This window comes from Diceros bicornis, chromosome 4 (genome assembly GCF_020826845.1).
Source record: "Diceros bicornis minor isolate mBicDic1 chromosome 4, mDicBic1.mat.cur, whole genome shotgun sequence".
NCBI classification, from domain to species: Eukaryota; Metazoa; Chordata; class Mammalia; order Perissodactyla; family Rhinocerotidae; genus Diceros; species Diceros bicornis.
Window position 1 is genome coordinate 33,085,935 of NC_080743.1, and position 17,007 is coordinate 33,102,941.

At 33.4% G+C, this 17,007-nt stretch overlaps 1 protein-coding gene across 2 annotated transcripts in view; it reads right to left on the bottom strand.

Moving 5' to 3' along the window:
- The window catches only part of DPYD (dihydropyrimidine dehydrogenase), a 776,746-nt gene that overhangs the window by 555,274 nt on the left and 204,465 nt on the right, over positions 1-17,007 (bottom strand). For both annotated transcript variants that reach the window (XM_058538603.1, XM_058538604.1), the window contains exon 5: positions 15,168-15,329. In XM_058538603.1, the coding sequence (XP_058394586.1) occupies positions 15,168-15,329 (162 nt within the window). The remainder of the gene's footprint in view (positions 1-15,167; positions 15,330-17,007) is intronic.

Here is a 17,007-nt window from a genome sequence, read left to right on the forward strand (position 1 = left end):
GCTAATGTAAAAATGAAATAAATAATTACAAAGTAATGAGTTTTTACTATTTGTTATAGTTGTTTTTAATATGATTTATATGACTATAAGATTACATAGTTTAATTTTTCATAATGTAGTTAATAACCAGGTCACAAAATTCCTGAAAATTTAATCAGCATCTCAAGAGCTAGTCCAAGCTGGCTTCAACACACTACTGGACTTAGGCAATACGTGAGGGTTCATTTAATTTTATTTAAACCTCTGAGATAGTTGCATCATCAATCCCAAACTTTGAGCTATATCAGCTACACTTGCCAGTTTTCTCAAGATCTGAAGGAATGAGTGGCCCTCTAACCCTTTAAAACAGCGGCATTCAACTCCTTTCCAACTGAAAATACACATAGTGGATAATCTCATATGTACACAATATACTTCCATGAATGTAGCCTGACTGTGACAAGATGTTAAAAGAAAAAAAAAAAAAAAAAACTGGCCAGGAAGTCAAGTAAATAGCTCCACAAACATTTTTTTTGGGGGGAGGAGGGATTTGATATGTATGTACACTACTTTATAAACCTGAGATGTGAAACAAATCGTTTACTATACACCTAAAAATGTCATTTTATAAATGAAAGTAAATTAATATATCCAATAAAACAAACACTGAACTACGTTTAGAATAATGAATCTTGGTATATTTTTCCTTAGAGTACCAATCCATAAATAGTATGAGTGAAAAAAGCTAATTTATACTATTGAGAAAACAGCATGAATTAATTTTGCCCCAAAACTTAGAAAATGAAAACAAATCTACAAATTGTAAGAATGTTCATAAATAAATAGCAATAAAGCATATTTTCATCTTTCTTTAAAACTAGATCAGTCCTCAAATAAATACATATAAAGGCTATATTAAGTCCGCTTATTTATAATAGCAAAAGAACATTTTCTAATAGATTTTCTTGAAGTACCATTCCTGTTGTTTCATAATGTAACAAAAACTTCATCCAAGTCAATTAAGCTCTTAAGGTGAGAAAGACACCTTTCTTTAAAACAAATTTCAGCTGTCAGTCATTGATTAATTTTCTAAGAAGTAATTTTTTTCTAAGCTGAAGATTCAGCTGCCAAAAACAAGGTAATAAATAAAACAAATAGGTTAATCAATATCACAAGGGAGTAATTCAATTATTTAAAGATGCATGGAAAGTATAGCCAATATGTATTTTCCCACAATAACAAGGCCAACATTCATTGAGCACATACTATGTGCCAGGCTTTGTGCTTAGTCTCTGTACACATGATCTCATTGAGTCTTCACTGCTCCTGTTATGAAGGCACAATTATTATTTCCATTTCCCAGGTGAGGAAACTGTGGCCAAGTTCACATATGAAAGATTTTATCCCAAGGTTATTTGACTCCAGAACCTGAACTCTTAAACACTGCCATTGTCAAATTTTTATAGTGATTTTCAATAGGAAATCATTATATATATACAATATTTCAATAGGAAATGTATAACTGAAAAAAGTATTTCATGAATTTATCTTTCCTAAGTCTAATATACTTGTAATGGTCAATCTATTATCAACAAAAGCTGGTTGTTGAACTTAACAAATTAAACTAAATATACAAACAAAAAATTGTTAATGAAGTGTTTGAAAAACACAGCACCACACCATCTGGTTTCCTACCATGCTGTTCTGCAACCTGAGAAACTAAAGTAGTTAGATGCATTAAGACACGCATGATCTTGTGATCAACCAAAATATTTTATATTTATATCCTTTTAAAGGTGTTCCTTTCCCTACCAATGCTGCAGCACTTGGACTATTTTAAGATTATGTTACTTTTCATCAGCAGTATATAACAAACATTTACAGAGCCATACAACATTGTTAGCCCTGTGTTAGAGAAAACAACGAAAAAGGCCTTGAACTAACTATGAAGGACCTAGCTGGGGGCTTACCAGTAGGTTCACTGCTGTTGAAATTATGTTTAGCTACCTATAACTGAGCACTTACTATCTTCTAGGCACTTAGCTAGGGGCTTTACATAATTTTTTTTCACTTAACATTATAGCTTACAATCTGACTTTCCCTATAGGTTATAAATTAATCAGAGGATTTTTCCTCTCATCTGTAACCCCAGGGCATAGTAGAATTCTACCCCAAGGTAGGCATCCAACAAGATTCTGATAAATTCAAAATTCCTGAACTCCAGTTATAGGCTTCAACAAATGAGTAACAGTCACCAAGGAAACACAGTTCTTCCTCAGTGATTGGGAAGGATGGTTATTTATAAGTGAATATTCTTCTTGAGGAGCATTTTAAAATAGATTTCCTGCATAATCACCATGTGATTTCCGATCTTTCATTCATCTGGAAAGTGTATTTCTTTTATCACTCCAAATTGACTTTACTAGCATTTTCTTCATAATTTTCACATTATTTTGAAGCAAGGGAGAGATTATCCTGATTTTAAAAATGGAAAGATTGAGACACGGAGAGGGACCATGGGATTTTCCTTCAAGCCTCCTCACATTCTGGAGACGGAAACTGTAATTTTTTAATCATTATATAGTGCTCTCTAAATGAAAAAGAACATAACATGGTAAATGCAAGGATATTTACCAATTCTAATTTCAGGGTAACTCTGTCTCATTTTAATCTTTCTTACTTTCTAAAATGGTACATAATGAAAATAAACACGAATGTTTTTTAGCTATAATTCTTCCTCAGTTACTCTATTTGTTCTTATTAAACAAGCAAAAGCAAAAACAAACTATGGGGAAATCATGACAAAATATTCTTAGAAATTTTGGAATATCTCCACTAGTTGAAGGATGAATTGTAAAAGGATGCCTGCATTCTGCCTACCTCTTAAGAGGTTTGTATTTTTGCAAGTACTTAGCTTAATTTTGTTAAAAAATAAAACATAATTTCTAGTAATTTCTAAAGAGTTATTATTTATTTCATCAGTGTAGGTCTAAGAGAAATCTTAATAAAAATAATACTACATTGATTTTCATTTTGCTGGTTTCAGTTTCTTTGCCTTATTTAATTAGCAGTATGACAGTCTGGTTATCTTTTGAATGCTTGAATGGAAAAAGATTGCTATTCCTGCGCATCCAAAAGTAAGTTACCTCAAATTACATGCCTTCTAGGAGATGCTTCTCTGTAATTTTCCTTGTAACTTGCTTCCTTTTGTAAAAGAAGTCAAAGGAAATACTGAGTACACACTATTCACTGCACTCCTCCTTTGAGAGAAAGTATTCTTGGGCTACCTGACAGTTTTCTTCAAAACAATTAAACAAGGGACACCAAAAGTTGGAACAGTGTTTCAAATGTATCTGAAATAAGGAAAACTTCATGCCATGGCAAATTTTCAGTTATCAAAATTATTAAAGTATTAGTAATTCTTAAAGATTTGTTTCATTATTTTCTTATTAAAATAGATATTATTGTGAGACATCTCCAGCATGGTAAAAATACTGTGTAATTTGAGATCAGAATATTCTGTTCCATTCAATTTCCACTTTAATTCAGTTAATATCTTTATGTGCCCTCTATGCACTAGACACCAGGTGACTAAGACAAACAGAGACTCTCGGGTAAGTAGTTCCCTGGGTAACAGAGTACTCACATGTCTTAAATATAGAAAAATTATTACAATCAATCTGTCATGCGTAGGGTTCATTTTTACATACGGTGCTCTTTTGGAGCCCATGAGGAAGAAAACTTAACCAGAAGGGAGGAAAGACAACACCTGAGCCAAATCTTAAAAAAAAAATGATATGTGCTATCTTAGAGAAGACTTTACCTCTCTAAATGTCAGCTCTAAAATTAGGAGAGTAATAATTATGTCAGCAATTTATTGTGAAGACTGATAATGTGAACCAATCTTCAAAGTTAGGGATGATTGCTCATTTTATAGACAACAGAACAGATTCCTAAGTTATTATTCTTACATTATAGTTCATATTTTTATTATAAATGTACTATGTGTTATATTTGAGATTTGAGGGTGCAACTGAATTAAATGGTTGAAGTTGAGCTAATACAGTTTGAAAACATAGGTGTGTATAGTTTGGTTACGAGCAACATTACTGATCCAAAGTCATATGCAGGTTCAAAGGAACCAATACAAGTACCCGCTTGCCTTCAGGATATGCTCATGCTTTTCCCTGCGCCTTGAATACTCGCCCACTCCTGACTTTGCTGCACTTGATGAACACTGTTCAGGACGCAGTTTACATTTGAGGGGAATGGGGGAGGGAGGAGGGCGAAAGGGATAATTCGGCACATGTGTGTGGTGATGGGTTGTAATTAGTATTTGGGTGGTGAACATGATGTAATCTATGCAGAAACAGAAGTATAATGACGTACACCTGAAATTTATACAACGTTATAAACCAATGTTACTGCAATAAACAAAAAATAAATAAATAAATAAAAATAAACAAATAAATAAACATTTCACTTTCTCAATTCAACTTCCCCTCCCTGGTAGGCTATCTATTAGGTTTCCTAGCTACTGGCTCCCATAGTACTGCCTCACTGCCCCTGCTCAGCACTTCACTGTAATTTTGCATGCTGAATCGTCTGTCTTTCTCACTAGGCAATGAGCTCCCTGAGGGCTAGTATCTTTCCCACCTTGTTCATCACTGTATCCTTTGCATCCAGACACTGCCTAATACCTACTTAGTCACTCAGATGTGTATTTAATGCTGGAGTTGGAAACTAAAGCTGCCAGGGGCCAGGCAATCTATGTTACAGCTTGCTGAAGACAAGAGGATAGCAGGGAGGCAACAGAGAGTGATGGAGACATGGTGGACTGGAGAGATCCTCCCGGTCCTATCAGCTTCAGCTGAATGTTCTGTATTTCTATGATTTTTTCTAGAAACAGCAGTGATGATTAACTATGGAGCCAATGCTACTTTATAAACAGATTAATAAAATAATAAAAGGACAGTAATTAGAAGGCAGTCACAACTGAAATGTACTGGTTATTACTTGATATTCTAGACAATCATTTACTAAACCATTTTCAAAGAGCCAGATTTTTGTTTTGAAGATCATTATTTTTGCTTTTATGATCATTATTTTTCTATTATTTTCATTTCTTTTCTTCTACTTTTTTAGAATTTACCACTGTCACCACCATACCCCTCCTACCCATTTGTTCTCTTTCGAACTCCTTGAGATGAACACTACTAATTTATACATTATCTTTTCTGTTATACACACTTAACAATAAATTTTCATGTAAAAATGACTTCAGCCACATTTCATAGGTTGTCAATGGAAGCTGTCATTCAGGTCTAAATATTTTGTAATTTCTATTGTGATGATCTTTTTAACCCATAAATTATTTACAAACATGTTTTTTAAATTTCCAAACATAAATTTGTTATTGTTATTGTCTTCATTTTTGTAATATTTTTATTTTTTATTTCTAATTTAGTTATGTTGTAGAAAAAAAAGTCTTTTGTACTTATTTGGAAATATATATAACCGTCTCTGACCTAGTACATGGTCAATTTTGATAAATGTTACACAAGTGCATGAAAGGTTGTGTTCACTCTGTATTAGTTCAGTGCAGGAATCTTCATAGATTTATTAAATCAATCAATAAGCTTTATTCAAATAAACCTTACTAATTTTGAGTAAGGCTATGATATAATGTATACACAGGTTTATGAATATTACATCTTTTAAGACATTTATTCTTTTTTCATTACTTATTTTTCTCTTTATTTTTATTAATACTTTTTCCCTAAAATTCTACTTTGCTACATATTAATATCACTACGCTACTTTTCATACGGTTAATGTTTGCATAGTATATCTTTTTTCAACCACCTTATTTTCAAGTTTTCTGTTAAGGTCTTTCCCTTCTAGACATCATATAGCAGTTTGGAGTATTTATTTTTAATCCATACTAGACTCACTTATGTTTTAATAGGCAAATTTAATAAATATAAATTATTGTGATTAATTATATGTTTGGAATTACTTCTACTATTCATTTTGTGTTTCTTGTTTACCATGCTTTTTCTTTGCTTCTCTCTCTCTTCTGTGTTTTATTTCTCCTTTCCTATCTCTCACTGGATTAAGTTTTCTCCTTGCCCACTCCTCTTTGTTTCTATGATGGCTTGGAAGTTACAGTTTGTATTTCCATATTTTTTGTTTCCTATCTCTCACTGGATTAAGTTTTCTCCTCGCCCACTCCTCTTTGTTTCAATGATGGCTTGGAAGTTACAGATTGTATTTCCTTATTTTTTGTGATTATCTTTTAATTTTTAACATAGGTATATCAATGTTTATAAAAACACATTCTCAAGTTATTCAGTTCTCTCTTCTTCTCCAGACATGACAGGCCCTTAGCACACTTAACTACCCACTGCACTACCCACCCTACCTCAAACACCTTCTTTGTCAAATTACATAAAATTTTAATTAAATTTTTATGTTTGACAACTCAAAATGAATTGTTATTATTACTTTACAGTCAATATTTAATTATATTTACCACCATATTTTGCTGGTTTCTTTGCTCATCATTGTATCTTGCATTTCTTTCTCTTTCATTCCAGGTTCGTTGCATTCACACTGAAGAATAACTAACTTTTTTGTGTGTGTGTGTGAGGAAGATCAGCCTTGAGCTAACATCCATGCTAATCCTCCTCTTTTTGCTGAGGAAGACCGGCTCTGAGCTGACATCTATTGCCAATCCTCCTCCTTTTTTTTTCCCCCCAAAGCCCCAGTAGATAGTTGTACGTCATAGTTGCACATCCTTCTAGTTGCTGTATGTGGGACGCGGCCTCAGCATGGCCAGAGAAGCGGTGCGTTGGTGTGCACCCAGGATCCGAACCCGGGCTGCCAGTAGCGGAGCGCGCGCACTTAACCGCTAAGCCACGGGGCCAGCCCAAGAATAACTAACTTTTAACAGTTCTTATGACAAGGTGAGTGATAAGCCACCTTAGATTTAAAATGCCTGAAAAACATCTTTATTAATGTTCTTATTGTTAAATAAGAAATAAAGTTCTTTATCTTAGTCCTTTAAAAAGACTGTTCTCTTGGCTTCTGACATCTATCGATGCTGATGAAAAGTCTGGGGTTAGCCTAACTGTCATTTCGTTTTAAAGTAATCTCTTTTACCTTTTTCCAGAAGGGCTGATTCTTTTGTGATTCCCCAGTATTTCACAGTATGACAACTGTTCGAGAGAAAAAATTTTCCTCTACCCTTCAAAGGTTCTTTTTGCCGATCTAATAATCAAATGGACATGAGACAGATTAACAGAAGAAAGTCAAATTTAATTTTGTACATATGGGAACCCCACATACATGAGAGGGTCAGAGCCAGAAGGGTAAAATGAGGTATTTTGCCATCATGAGCTAAGGAATGGGATAGGGGCCTGGGGCTCCAGAGGGGAGGAGGGTAGTTCACAGGATGATAAGAAGAGCAGATGTTCAGTAATTAGAGGTTTGCCCTGCCGTACAGATAGGTCATAAGAACTTATTTCTGGTAATAAATCTTATTACGGACAAGGCCTCCAATTTAAATTTAATGAGAGTAAAAGTTTCTCTTAAGCCTGCAGGGTCTCAATTGCCTTTAGCTCAAAATATTCCACATGCCAAAGTGGCAGATCTTGAGGAGACCTATTCTGAACCCCTTGACAACCATGGGTCCAGGTGAAGACATCACTTCTTTCCTTCCTTTTGGAAAATTCTCTACCATAACTGCATTAAGGCTGCTCTTTGCCAATCTCTCTTTCTCTACCTCAGGAACTCCTTTCATATGTACATTGGAGTCTTCTAAGCTTCTTAACTTCTCTATTATACTTTTCATTTCTTTATATCTCTTTACTGTACTCTGGTTGAATTTCTCAGATTTCTTTTTTAGTTCACCAATTATATGTGTGTCTACAGCCAGCTCAAAATTTAACTCATTTTTTGGTATTTTTATTTCAGTCAATATTTTCAATCAACTACTTTTCATATCAGACTCATCGCTGTTTTTCATAATTTTATCTTATTTTCATGGCTATTATTTTATGCCTATTTATTTTAAAGGCCTGATTATGGTATTATTTGTGTTTCATTAGGATAAAGTCATCTATGGGTCGAGGCTTTTGATTATCACCGGTAGCATTAGCTTTTTTAACGAAGTTTTGAACTTTTTGTTACAGACTTATTTTGAGTGAAATTTTTCTGCATTGCACTTACCCTCTTGCTTCCTATATGAAGTCTGTGGTGACCTGCACCCACCGTCATTCCTCTCCCTCTCTCCCACTGCAGAACCAGGTCTCCTAGTAAAAGGCCAGGGCTCCAGTCCCCAGGTGATATTTAGAGCCATCACAGAAGCAAGTTATTGTGCCCCTAGTCACGTGTCCGAAACACTGGGGCATAGCTCTCTCTGCAGCTTTATATAACCCCAGCCCTGTGCAGTAGTTGCATCTACTTTTTTAACTTTCTACCAGAAGTGGGTGAGTCCAGTCCTCCACCATGCATAATGTTTTGGGTACTTATTATCCCATACAAGTCACACTCTCCAGTAGCCCCTGATGGCTTATGCAGAGTCTAGCAAACTGTGCCAAGTCTTCTGTTTACTGTGGAACATTTCTATACCATTTCTGGTCCCCAAAGGTATTTATCTTCCTTTTTACTTCAACTATTAATTTTTATTATCTGCTTATTATATTTCATTTATTGTTATACTTAGAGCAAAATGGGTGGTTTAACTCGCAGCATCACGCCTCTTATAAGTGATTCGTGCTGACACAATATTATTGCTTTATGCTACTTTATGCTACTATTCCTCAAATATATTCATGAAAATATGCGTATGTTTAAGTTGTTAACACTCAAGCCAATGAAAATCCATCATTCTAAACTGTAAGGTGCCCACAAGAGTATATATATTTGGACTTAAAAAAAAAAAATTTCAGAAGAAAAAAAACAAAAACAAACTAATAGAAAATGATCTTAACAACCATGCAATTTTGGTAAATTTCAAAGCTAATGCCCCAAATCTCTGAAACTTATTTTTATGTTTTGAAGTTCTAGATACTAATATATAGTTTTAAAACAAACTAAAATATTGTGCTAAAAATCATCTAGTAATTCATTCAGTCCTAGAGTTTTATTATCAATCATTGTGCCAGCATTGAGTATTTTTAATGGATTTCTACAGGTTTTTGGAGAATAATGTCAAATATTTAGTGAAATCTATCAAGACATTATTCCTTTCTATTAATCATTGCATTAAGACCAAAAGGAGAGACACAAATGAAGCCTTAACCGATATTACTTGCATTTGCATCCCCGAGTAATATTTCATCAGGGTATAAACTATTGATTTTATTACTGTTTAATGTATATTTTTCATGTATATCTTATTTCTTCCAGCAATAGTTGCCTTTTTTTCGTATGAACAGTATTCACGAACTATTAATAATATTGCTTTAAATAGAAATAGCATAGAGAAATTTTATTCAAAGATGATACAAGTTTGGGACAATAAGGCAAGTGTGAGATATAATTAATCTAAAAACTATTCTCTAATCCATATTCTATTTATAAATGAACTATAAAAGGTATTAGACATAAATATTGGTTGTTATTCATTATCATGGTAATTTATCTTAGTTTTAGATCAGCTACATGAACTGAAAGAACTTATTGACCAGTTTGCCAAACTGTATCGTAACTGTGCTAGACTCATTCCTAAATTTACTTTTAGCCCAGCTATCACAAAATCAGGCTTAGGCTTACCAAACTAAAATAAAACTTTAAATATAAACTTACGCTTCAGGGCCCCTCATTGGATGGGCCCCTTCCGAGGCTCTGTATTTGAATTTTGTAGTAGTGCTTTTGTGTAATTTTTCATAGAAGGAACCCAAAGTTTACCATCTCTGGCCCCACAAAACCTGGATCCTAGTTATACAATAATCCTTCGATGGCCAGAAGAACAAAAAAAGAAAAAAGAAAAGCTCTTGGTAAATGTATAAAGAAAATGACTGAGACATATGTGTTCATCTTACACACTTTATTTTAATATAGTTGTTTCATATTTCACAGCAAATGAGGTACAGTGACTTCATTTTGTGAGCTGTGAGGTACAGTGACTGAGGTATACGTTGCTGAGCCAACAAGGTGCAGTATTGTAAACTTGCAGCCAGAAACTCTGGGTTTACACTGAGTTTGGATCGATGACTTGTAACATTATCTGGGGCAATTTAGAGTTTGTGAAACAATGGAAATTAGAGCAATATGTTTGTTTTCTAGATCTGCCTCATTAGATGTGAGCTTGTGGAAGTTAATTTCACGGAGCCTCTTGCTACTCATACATAAAATGGAGATGATAACATTTACCTAAAGGGTTATTCTGAGGATTAGCCAAGTTCTGAGTAATGTACCTAACATTGTCCAGGGCAAGAGGAGTTTGTTTAACGTTAACTATGATTTTTTAATCACTTTGATCCTTAGTTTTCTCATGTCCAAATGGGAAAAACATTACCTAGCTTTCATGTCTCAAGGGTGTTTCTCAACATTGTAAAGTGAGATATTACAAAAATGCATTCAAGTGCTATGCAAGTATAGTGTATTTATAACTCTACATTTTCTCCCTGCCAGATCCTTCCCTTTGTGCTAAGGTCTAATCACCTCCAAAACCAAGTGACAAAAATTAATGAAGATTGGATTATCAGTCCAAGGATGCTAATGTAAATGCATATGTCTTATTAAGTTTGCTACAAAATTTAACTGAAATTAAATTTGGCTTTTATTATTTCCTAAGTAACTACAATGTTTCCCAGGACCTGTAGTTTGGAAGCAGACTACAACAGCACTTAGCTCTAATCGATGCTTAATCAATGTTTGTTTGATTAATTGAATCCTTACCTAGTGGGAGCTTATTACACTGGGTGTTTATACAAGCCAGTTCGCCTGGGAGAGTCCTGGTTTGTGCCTGCTGCACTGGATTAATTATTAATAACATCTTCATTCACTCTCCAAAGTATCTCTGTCATTTGATGATCTTACTTATAAAGCAATCAACATAACACACAGTTAGAGTATACCCAATCTCATATTTCAGTTTATGTATATATATATATTTTTTTTGGTAATTTGTTTTAATTTGAGGACTGCATTTATTTTTTTTCTTTGTCTCTACTTTTCCACTTTTTTTTTCACTTTTTTTGATAGATGGGATATATCACATAAATACATTATTTGAGAAAGGACACGGAATACTCTTATTTATTAGTACACGTATTTTTATACTCCCCTCAAATATGCTTAGAAGGCAAAAGTTGAAGTCTTTTAGGGACTTTCATGTTCAACATGAAGATATGGTAGAAATAATATTTGTCCTAGTAAAATAATCACAAAGTAACTCAAGTAAGCATGTTCCTTCCTCATTCACAATTCTTCAAACTATTTATTGTGATTTAAGGCAAAATATAAATGTTGATGTAATTTAAGTAATTGTAAAATGTTCTTTAATGTAGTCTCATAATACCTGGCTGTTTGAATTGTATAAGTGTATTCTTTATTGCATTTTAAGTACTGATCAATTTGATTTGAACTGTGTCTACTCAACAAAACATAGAAATAAATAGAAATAGTATAAGATGATGTATAAATAGTACATGATGGTAGGACAAGAACTGGGTAATGTCAAATGAGAGGTGATATAAAAAACCTGCTGAGAGATACAATTAAACAAAAATCTAAAGAGATTCTGTTCTCAGTCATCTGATTTAGTATGGAATTCCATTTGTTAGTTCCACTCTTAACTAAAAGTATAAAAACTAAACTAAAAGTACAGTGTCAAGAAGTATATGCCACACAAAACAATATATTTAATAAGTATTAAAATAAATAATCCCACAGAATATTTATTGTGGAAAACAAACACTGTTTTTGGATACCAATTTCATAATTTAATGTATTCCTAAAAATTCATAATTGAGGCAGCAATTTTCAGTTCTCATCCTCTGGTCTTCATTGATTTTAACATTTAAAGTCAAACTTTAGAACCCTGGAATTAATTTTAATTTTTCTAAATTTCCCCAATAACTCTTTAACATCAGTAGAAGGAAAATGATTTGACATGCAGCTAATTATGTACTCATAGTTATTTTTCAAACTTTAGGAAATGAGTAGAAAGCTGCATTCTCTTCATTGCAGCATTATCCACAATAGCCAAGATGTAGAAGCAACCCAAGTGCCCATCAACGGATAAACGGATAAATAAGATGGAGTATATATATGCAAGGGAATACTACTCAGCCATAAAAAAGACAACATCTTCCCATTTGCAACAACATGGATGACCTTGAGGGTATGATGTTAAGTGAAATAAGCCAGATAGACAAAGACAAATACTGGTTTATTTTACTCATATGTGGAAAATCAACAAACACATGGATAAAGACCACAGATTAGTGACTACCAGAGAAGAAAGAGGCTGGGGGGGTGGGCGAAAGGGGTAAAGGGACAAATATGTATGGTGAGGGATAAAAATTAGACTATTGGTGGTGAGCACGATGCAGTCTATACAGAAATTGATACATAATAATGTACAGCTGAAATTATACAATGTTATAAACCTTTACGATTTGAATAAAATAATTTAAAAAAAAAGAAAGCTACATTCTCATTTCATTCTCCTTTTGCAACAATTCATTAAATTTGAGAGGCAATGAGAGTGCAGTTGGTCTATTAAATGTGAAAAATATACGATTTCTTAAAAATTCAATTAAATACTCAAACATTTCAAAATAAAATTTTCAAGGGTTACCTTTGTGTAGAGAAATTTTAAAACCCTCATGAGATTGATAAGAAAATCCACATCAAACTATTATTTCCAAGTTATTTTACTGAAGCAATATTGTTATACCTAACTGAACTAGGAAAAACTGCCTCATAGAGTCGGAATCACCTCGTAGCTTGTTTGTCCCACGGGCACACAAAAGTGTCTGAAGCAAGGTCACTGCAGATGTGGGGATAGCAAAGGATTGAATAATAATGACAACACAGGACAAAAAAAAAAGCAGCTGGTCTCCTGATTCTACTGCAGGCTGTCCTTTGTGTGATTTATTCCTTTTTACTACAGTCCCTCCAAATCATAAGCCCATGTTCAAATGGAAAGTATAGGGCATGGATTTAACCAATAATGGGAGACTACAGAGTTGATATTTTAAAAATCACTTATACGTTATAGGAAAAACAATTTTGAAAAACATCATACTATTTTAGTCTGCTTTCTTAACCTTTGCTTAATTTGGTTGAAAAATAGATTTGTATTCCTTTAAAGGTCAAAAATCAATCATTGTTTTATCAAACAACCAAAACACAAAATTATTTGCATCATGTCCTGCTTTGACTTAAGTACTCGCATCAATAGTTTAGTGGTTTGAAAGAATTATAGTATTTTGCACTTTATACTTTTTCTTCCCACTGGCAGTCAATTAATATGCTATTTGCATTTCACTTATCTTCATAACAACTTTGACAGCTGAGTAAATTTAAGTAAACTGCCTTTTGACTTAGGGAATACAGAACTTTCTAAAATAACTTGCCATAAGTGGCCAACTTAAAGAAAATGAATGAAAGCTTTTCTACATAGTTGCACTGGGAGATTTTTATTTATGATTTGATAGATATAGCTGAAGTTACAGTTATACAAAGCATAATTGGAACGGAATAAGAAGATACATTCCTATTCCTAATTCCATGATTCACTTAAAATGCACTTAATGCCATCTTAATTTATGCTATGCCTTAAATAAATAGACTTTGCTTTGGGAAGGGGTGTTATGAACCTCATTAAAATCAAGCGAGAGTTCTCAAAAGAATGGTGTTTCTCTCTCTTTCTCCCGTCCAGGTCACTGACAAACTAACAATATTATTTTAACTCATTTTGTTTCGAAATGCAGCATTAATTCATATACATATTGTGTGGCCTTTCACTTACTACATCCTTGAAACCTTGCCCTGGTTTAATGAAGAGGTGATGGGTCCCCAAAGAAAGATGTGGAAGAATTCAAGTGAATCTTCTCCATCAACTAAGGATTTTCTCAGGTTGTAAAGCTCATACCTTGCACTGGTCAGGTAAGCCTAATGTAATTTTGAATTTGGTAAGAAAAGAAATTAAATCCAAGAATTTATTGCAACAACTCACAACCTCAAATTGTTTCTATTTTCTCATTCCCACGAGCCCTTCCTTAGAATTAACCTGTCAGAAAGCAGGAAGGGAATAACCTTGATTTATTACTAAAAGCAAAGTGAAACTTAAGCTTGAGGGATATTACGGGAGGGGTCCTAAAAGGAAAGAATACATTGTGTTTAAGTTGACAAAACCAGATAGGGAAGTCATTAACTAAAAATTTAATGTTGACAGGCATTTAATTTGGCCTTCTAGCCAACTGGACCCCAAGGATTACAAAATCTTACTGTAACCTCCATATAAGCTGATCATTTAAATGATACATGGGAATTGACCTGGTAGTTGACTCCAAACAGGAGACCCCAGAGAGCATAAGATGTCCCAGAGAATCAAAGTCATTTACAAAGGATTCATAAAAGAGAAGGCCATCATCCAAATGTATGGGATAAATAGTGACAAATGCTTTCATTTTATTTCATTATAAATTTGTAGCCAAATAACACATCTGATTCTAATCTATAAGTTTATAAATCTAATGTTAAAGAATATTGAGTTTCAGGGGTTTTGAAAATTCTGTAACCACGATTACTCAAAAAAATATTATAAAATAATGCTGATGTATTATTTCAAGCTGTAAAGCTTAAGGAGAGTTTCAGGGAAAAGAATGTTAAGTGAGATAGCCTTTTCATAATGGGGTTCCCTTACCATACTCCAATGTAAAGTTAATAAATAAATTCTATTTCCAGATCCTCTAATATATATAACTTTCAGTCAAAGTACTTTAATAACCTTCTGGGATTGCAATGAATTTGACATATGGTTTTACAAAATTTCATTTTTCTTGCCAAATTCTTGAATAAAAATACTGTTTATGGCACAACACATTTATACTTGAGCCATGTAACACACTAAAAATGCTGGATATCAACAAAGTAGCAAGAATTAAAGTTATTTTAAGATTTTTGTGAATTACGGGGGAATAAAACAATGTATACATCTTACATACCTCAGTGGCAAACTGCTGCAATCCACCAATATTAATTGGTCCCTCCTCAGTGGCATATAAATTGCATCCGCCGACACAAAGATCAGAGGTGGGACATACCATTCCACAGGTCAGACCAAGTGGGTTGTCAGAAAAAATCATCTTAGCAGATCCATAATAGTTCTGCAGAAATGAAATAAAATAAAATTTTATTATGTAACAATATACCTCAAACATTTGATTACCGAATATTTTCTATTAGATAATTGGATTGAAGATCAAGATGCGGAGGTTACAATTATTTTCATCATCAGGAACCATCGAGTAATAACTAGCAGAGTACTAACATACAGGAGTATTCAATATATGAGGTATTCATAAATGAACAATTAATCAACTTTGGAAAATTGAAATTCAAAATATAAATGTTCTGGGGCCGGCCCAGTGGCATAGTGGTTGTTTGCGTGCTCTGCTTCAGCAGCCTGGGGTTCACAGGTTCGGATCCGGGGCGCGGACCGATGTACCGCTTGTCAAGCCATGCTGTGGCGATGTCCTATATAAAGTAGAGGAAGATGGGCAAGGATGTTAGCCCAGGGGCAATCTTCCTCAGCAAAAAGAGGAGGATTGGCATCAGATGTTAGCTCAGGGCTAATCTTCCTCACAAAATATATATATACATATATATATATAAAAATGTTCTGTAAGTAGTTTTCTTTCACATGCATCTAACTATATCGTGCCATAAATTCTTCTCTTCATTTTTTAACAAAGGTAAGTTAGGTAGATTGCTCAAACAAACTTAAAACCTAAATCTTAAAACTTGAAAAAAAAAAAAAACGTTATCCTCCATTTTACTAAATTAAAAGCATCCATGGCTCTCTTTCCCTTCATTTCATCTAGCTTGTCCAGGGATACTATGTATTATGACACTTTGTGTTGATTATTATCCTTCAATAACATCCTATTAACCAAATTTGCAGACGAAACTCATTAGATAGGCACCCCGGACTAGACCTTGACAAGTTCATCTCTTATCACTCCCTTCCACACATTTGATTATTATAGAATAGCTCAGATCCTACTCATTTTATCAAGAGTTTTTGGAATCCAACTTGTCCATAAATTTTACAACTATATCATTATTTATTAAATAAAGAAAGAATAGTAAGTTGAATATCTCAGGGGCATTTTTTTTCTCTAATCAAAAGTAAGAATTAGACCTGACCAGTAATCCTCAAAATTGTCAAGTACATCAAAAATAAGAACAATTTTGAGAAACTATAACAGTCAACAGGACTCTAAAGAGACATGACAACTAAATGTAATATGTTATTCTGGACGGGGTCTTGGATCAGAAAAAGGACATTAGATAAAATCTAAAGAAATCTGAAGAAACAATAGACTTTAGCTAATAATAATATACAAATAATGTTTCATTAATAGTAATGAATGTGCTATACTAATGTCAAATGTTAATAGGGGAAACTATGTGCAGGTATATATGTGAATTCACTGTACTATCTTCACAATTTTTCTGTAAATATAAAACTGCTCTAAAAACATTTAAAAAAAGAGATGGTAGAATATACTTAACAATTGGAAACTAATGCATTTATTTTTCCTTTGGTTTTTGTTTAAGATACTTTTAAAGGTCTTTGAAAACATACGAATTGCTTCCACGACTACCTTCAATTACAAATATAAATTTGTAGAGATGACAGAATACTGATGGTAATAAACAATAGCAATAACCTTTACTACTTATTGACTCTTTAGTACATTCCTGGCACTCTGCCAGGCCTCTATTAAATCTTTATCACCCATCATCTTATATAAGATGTCCAGCACTCAATCAAAAATT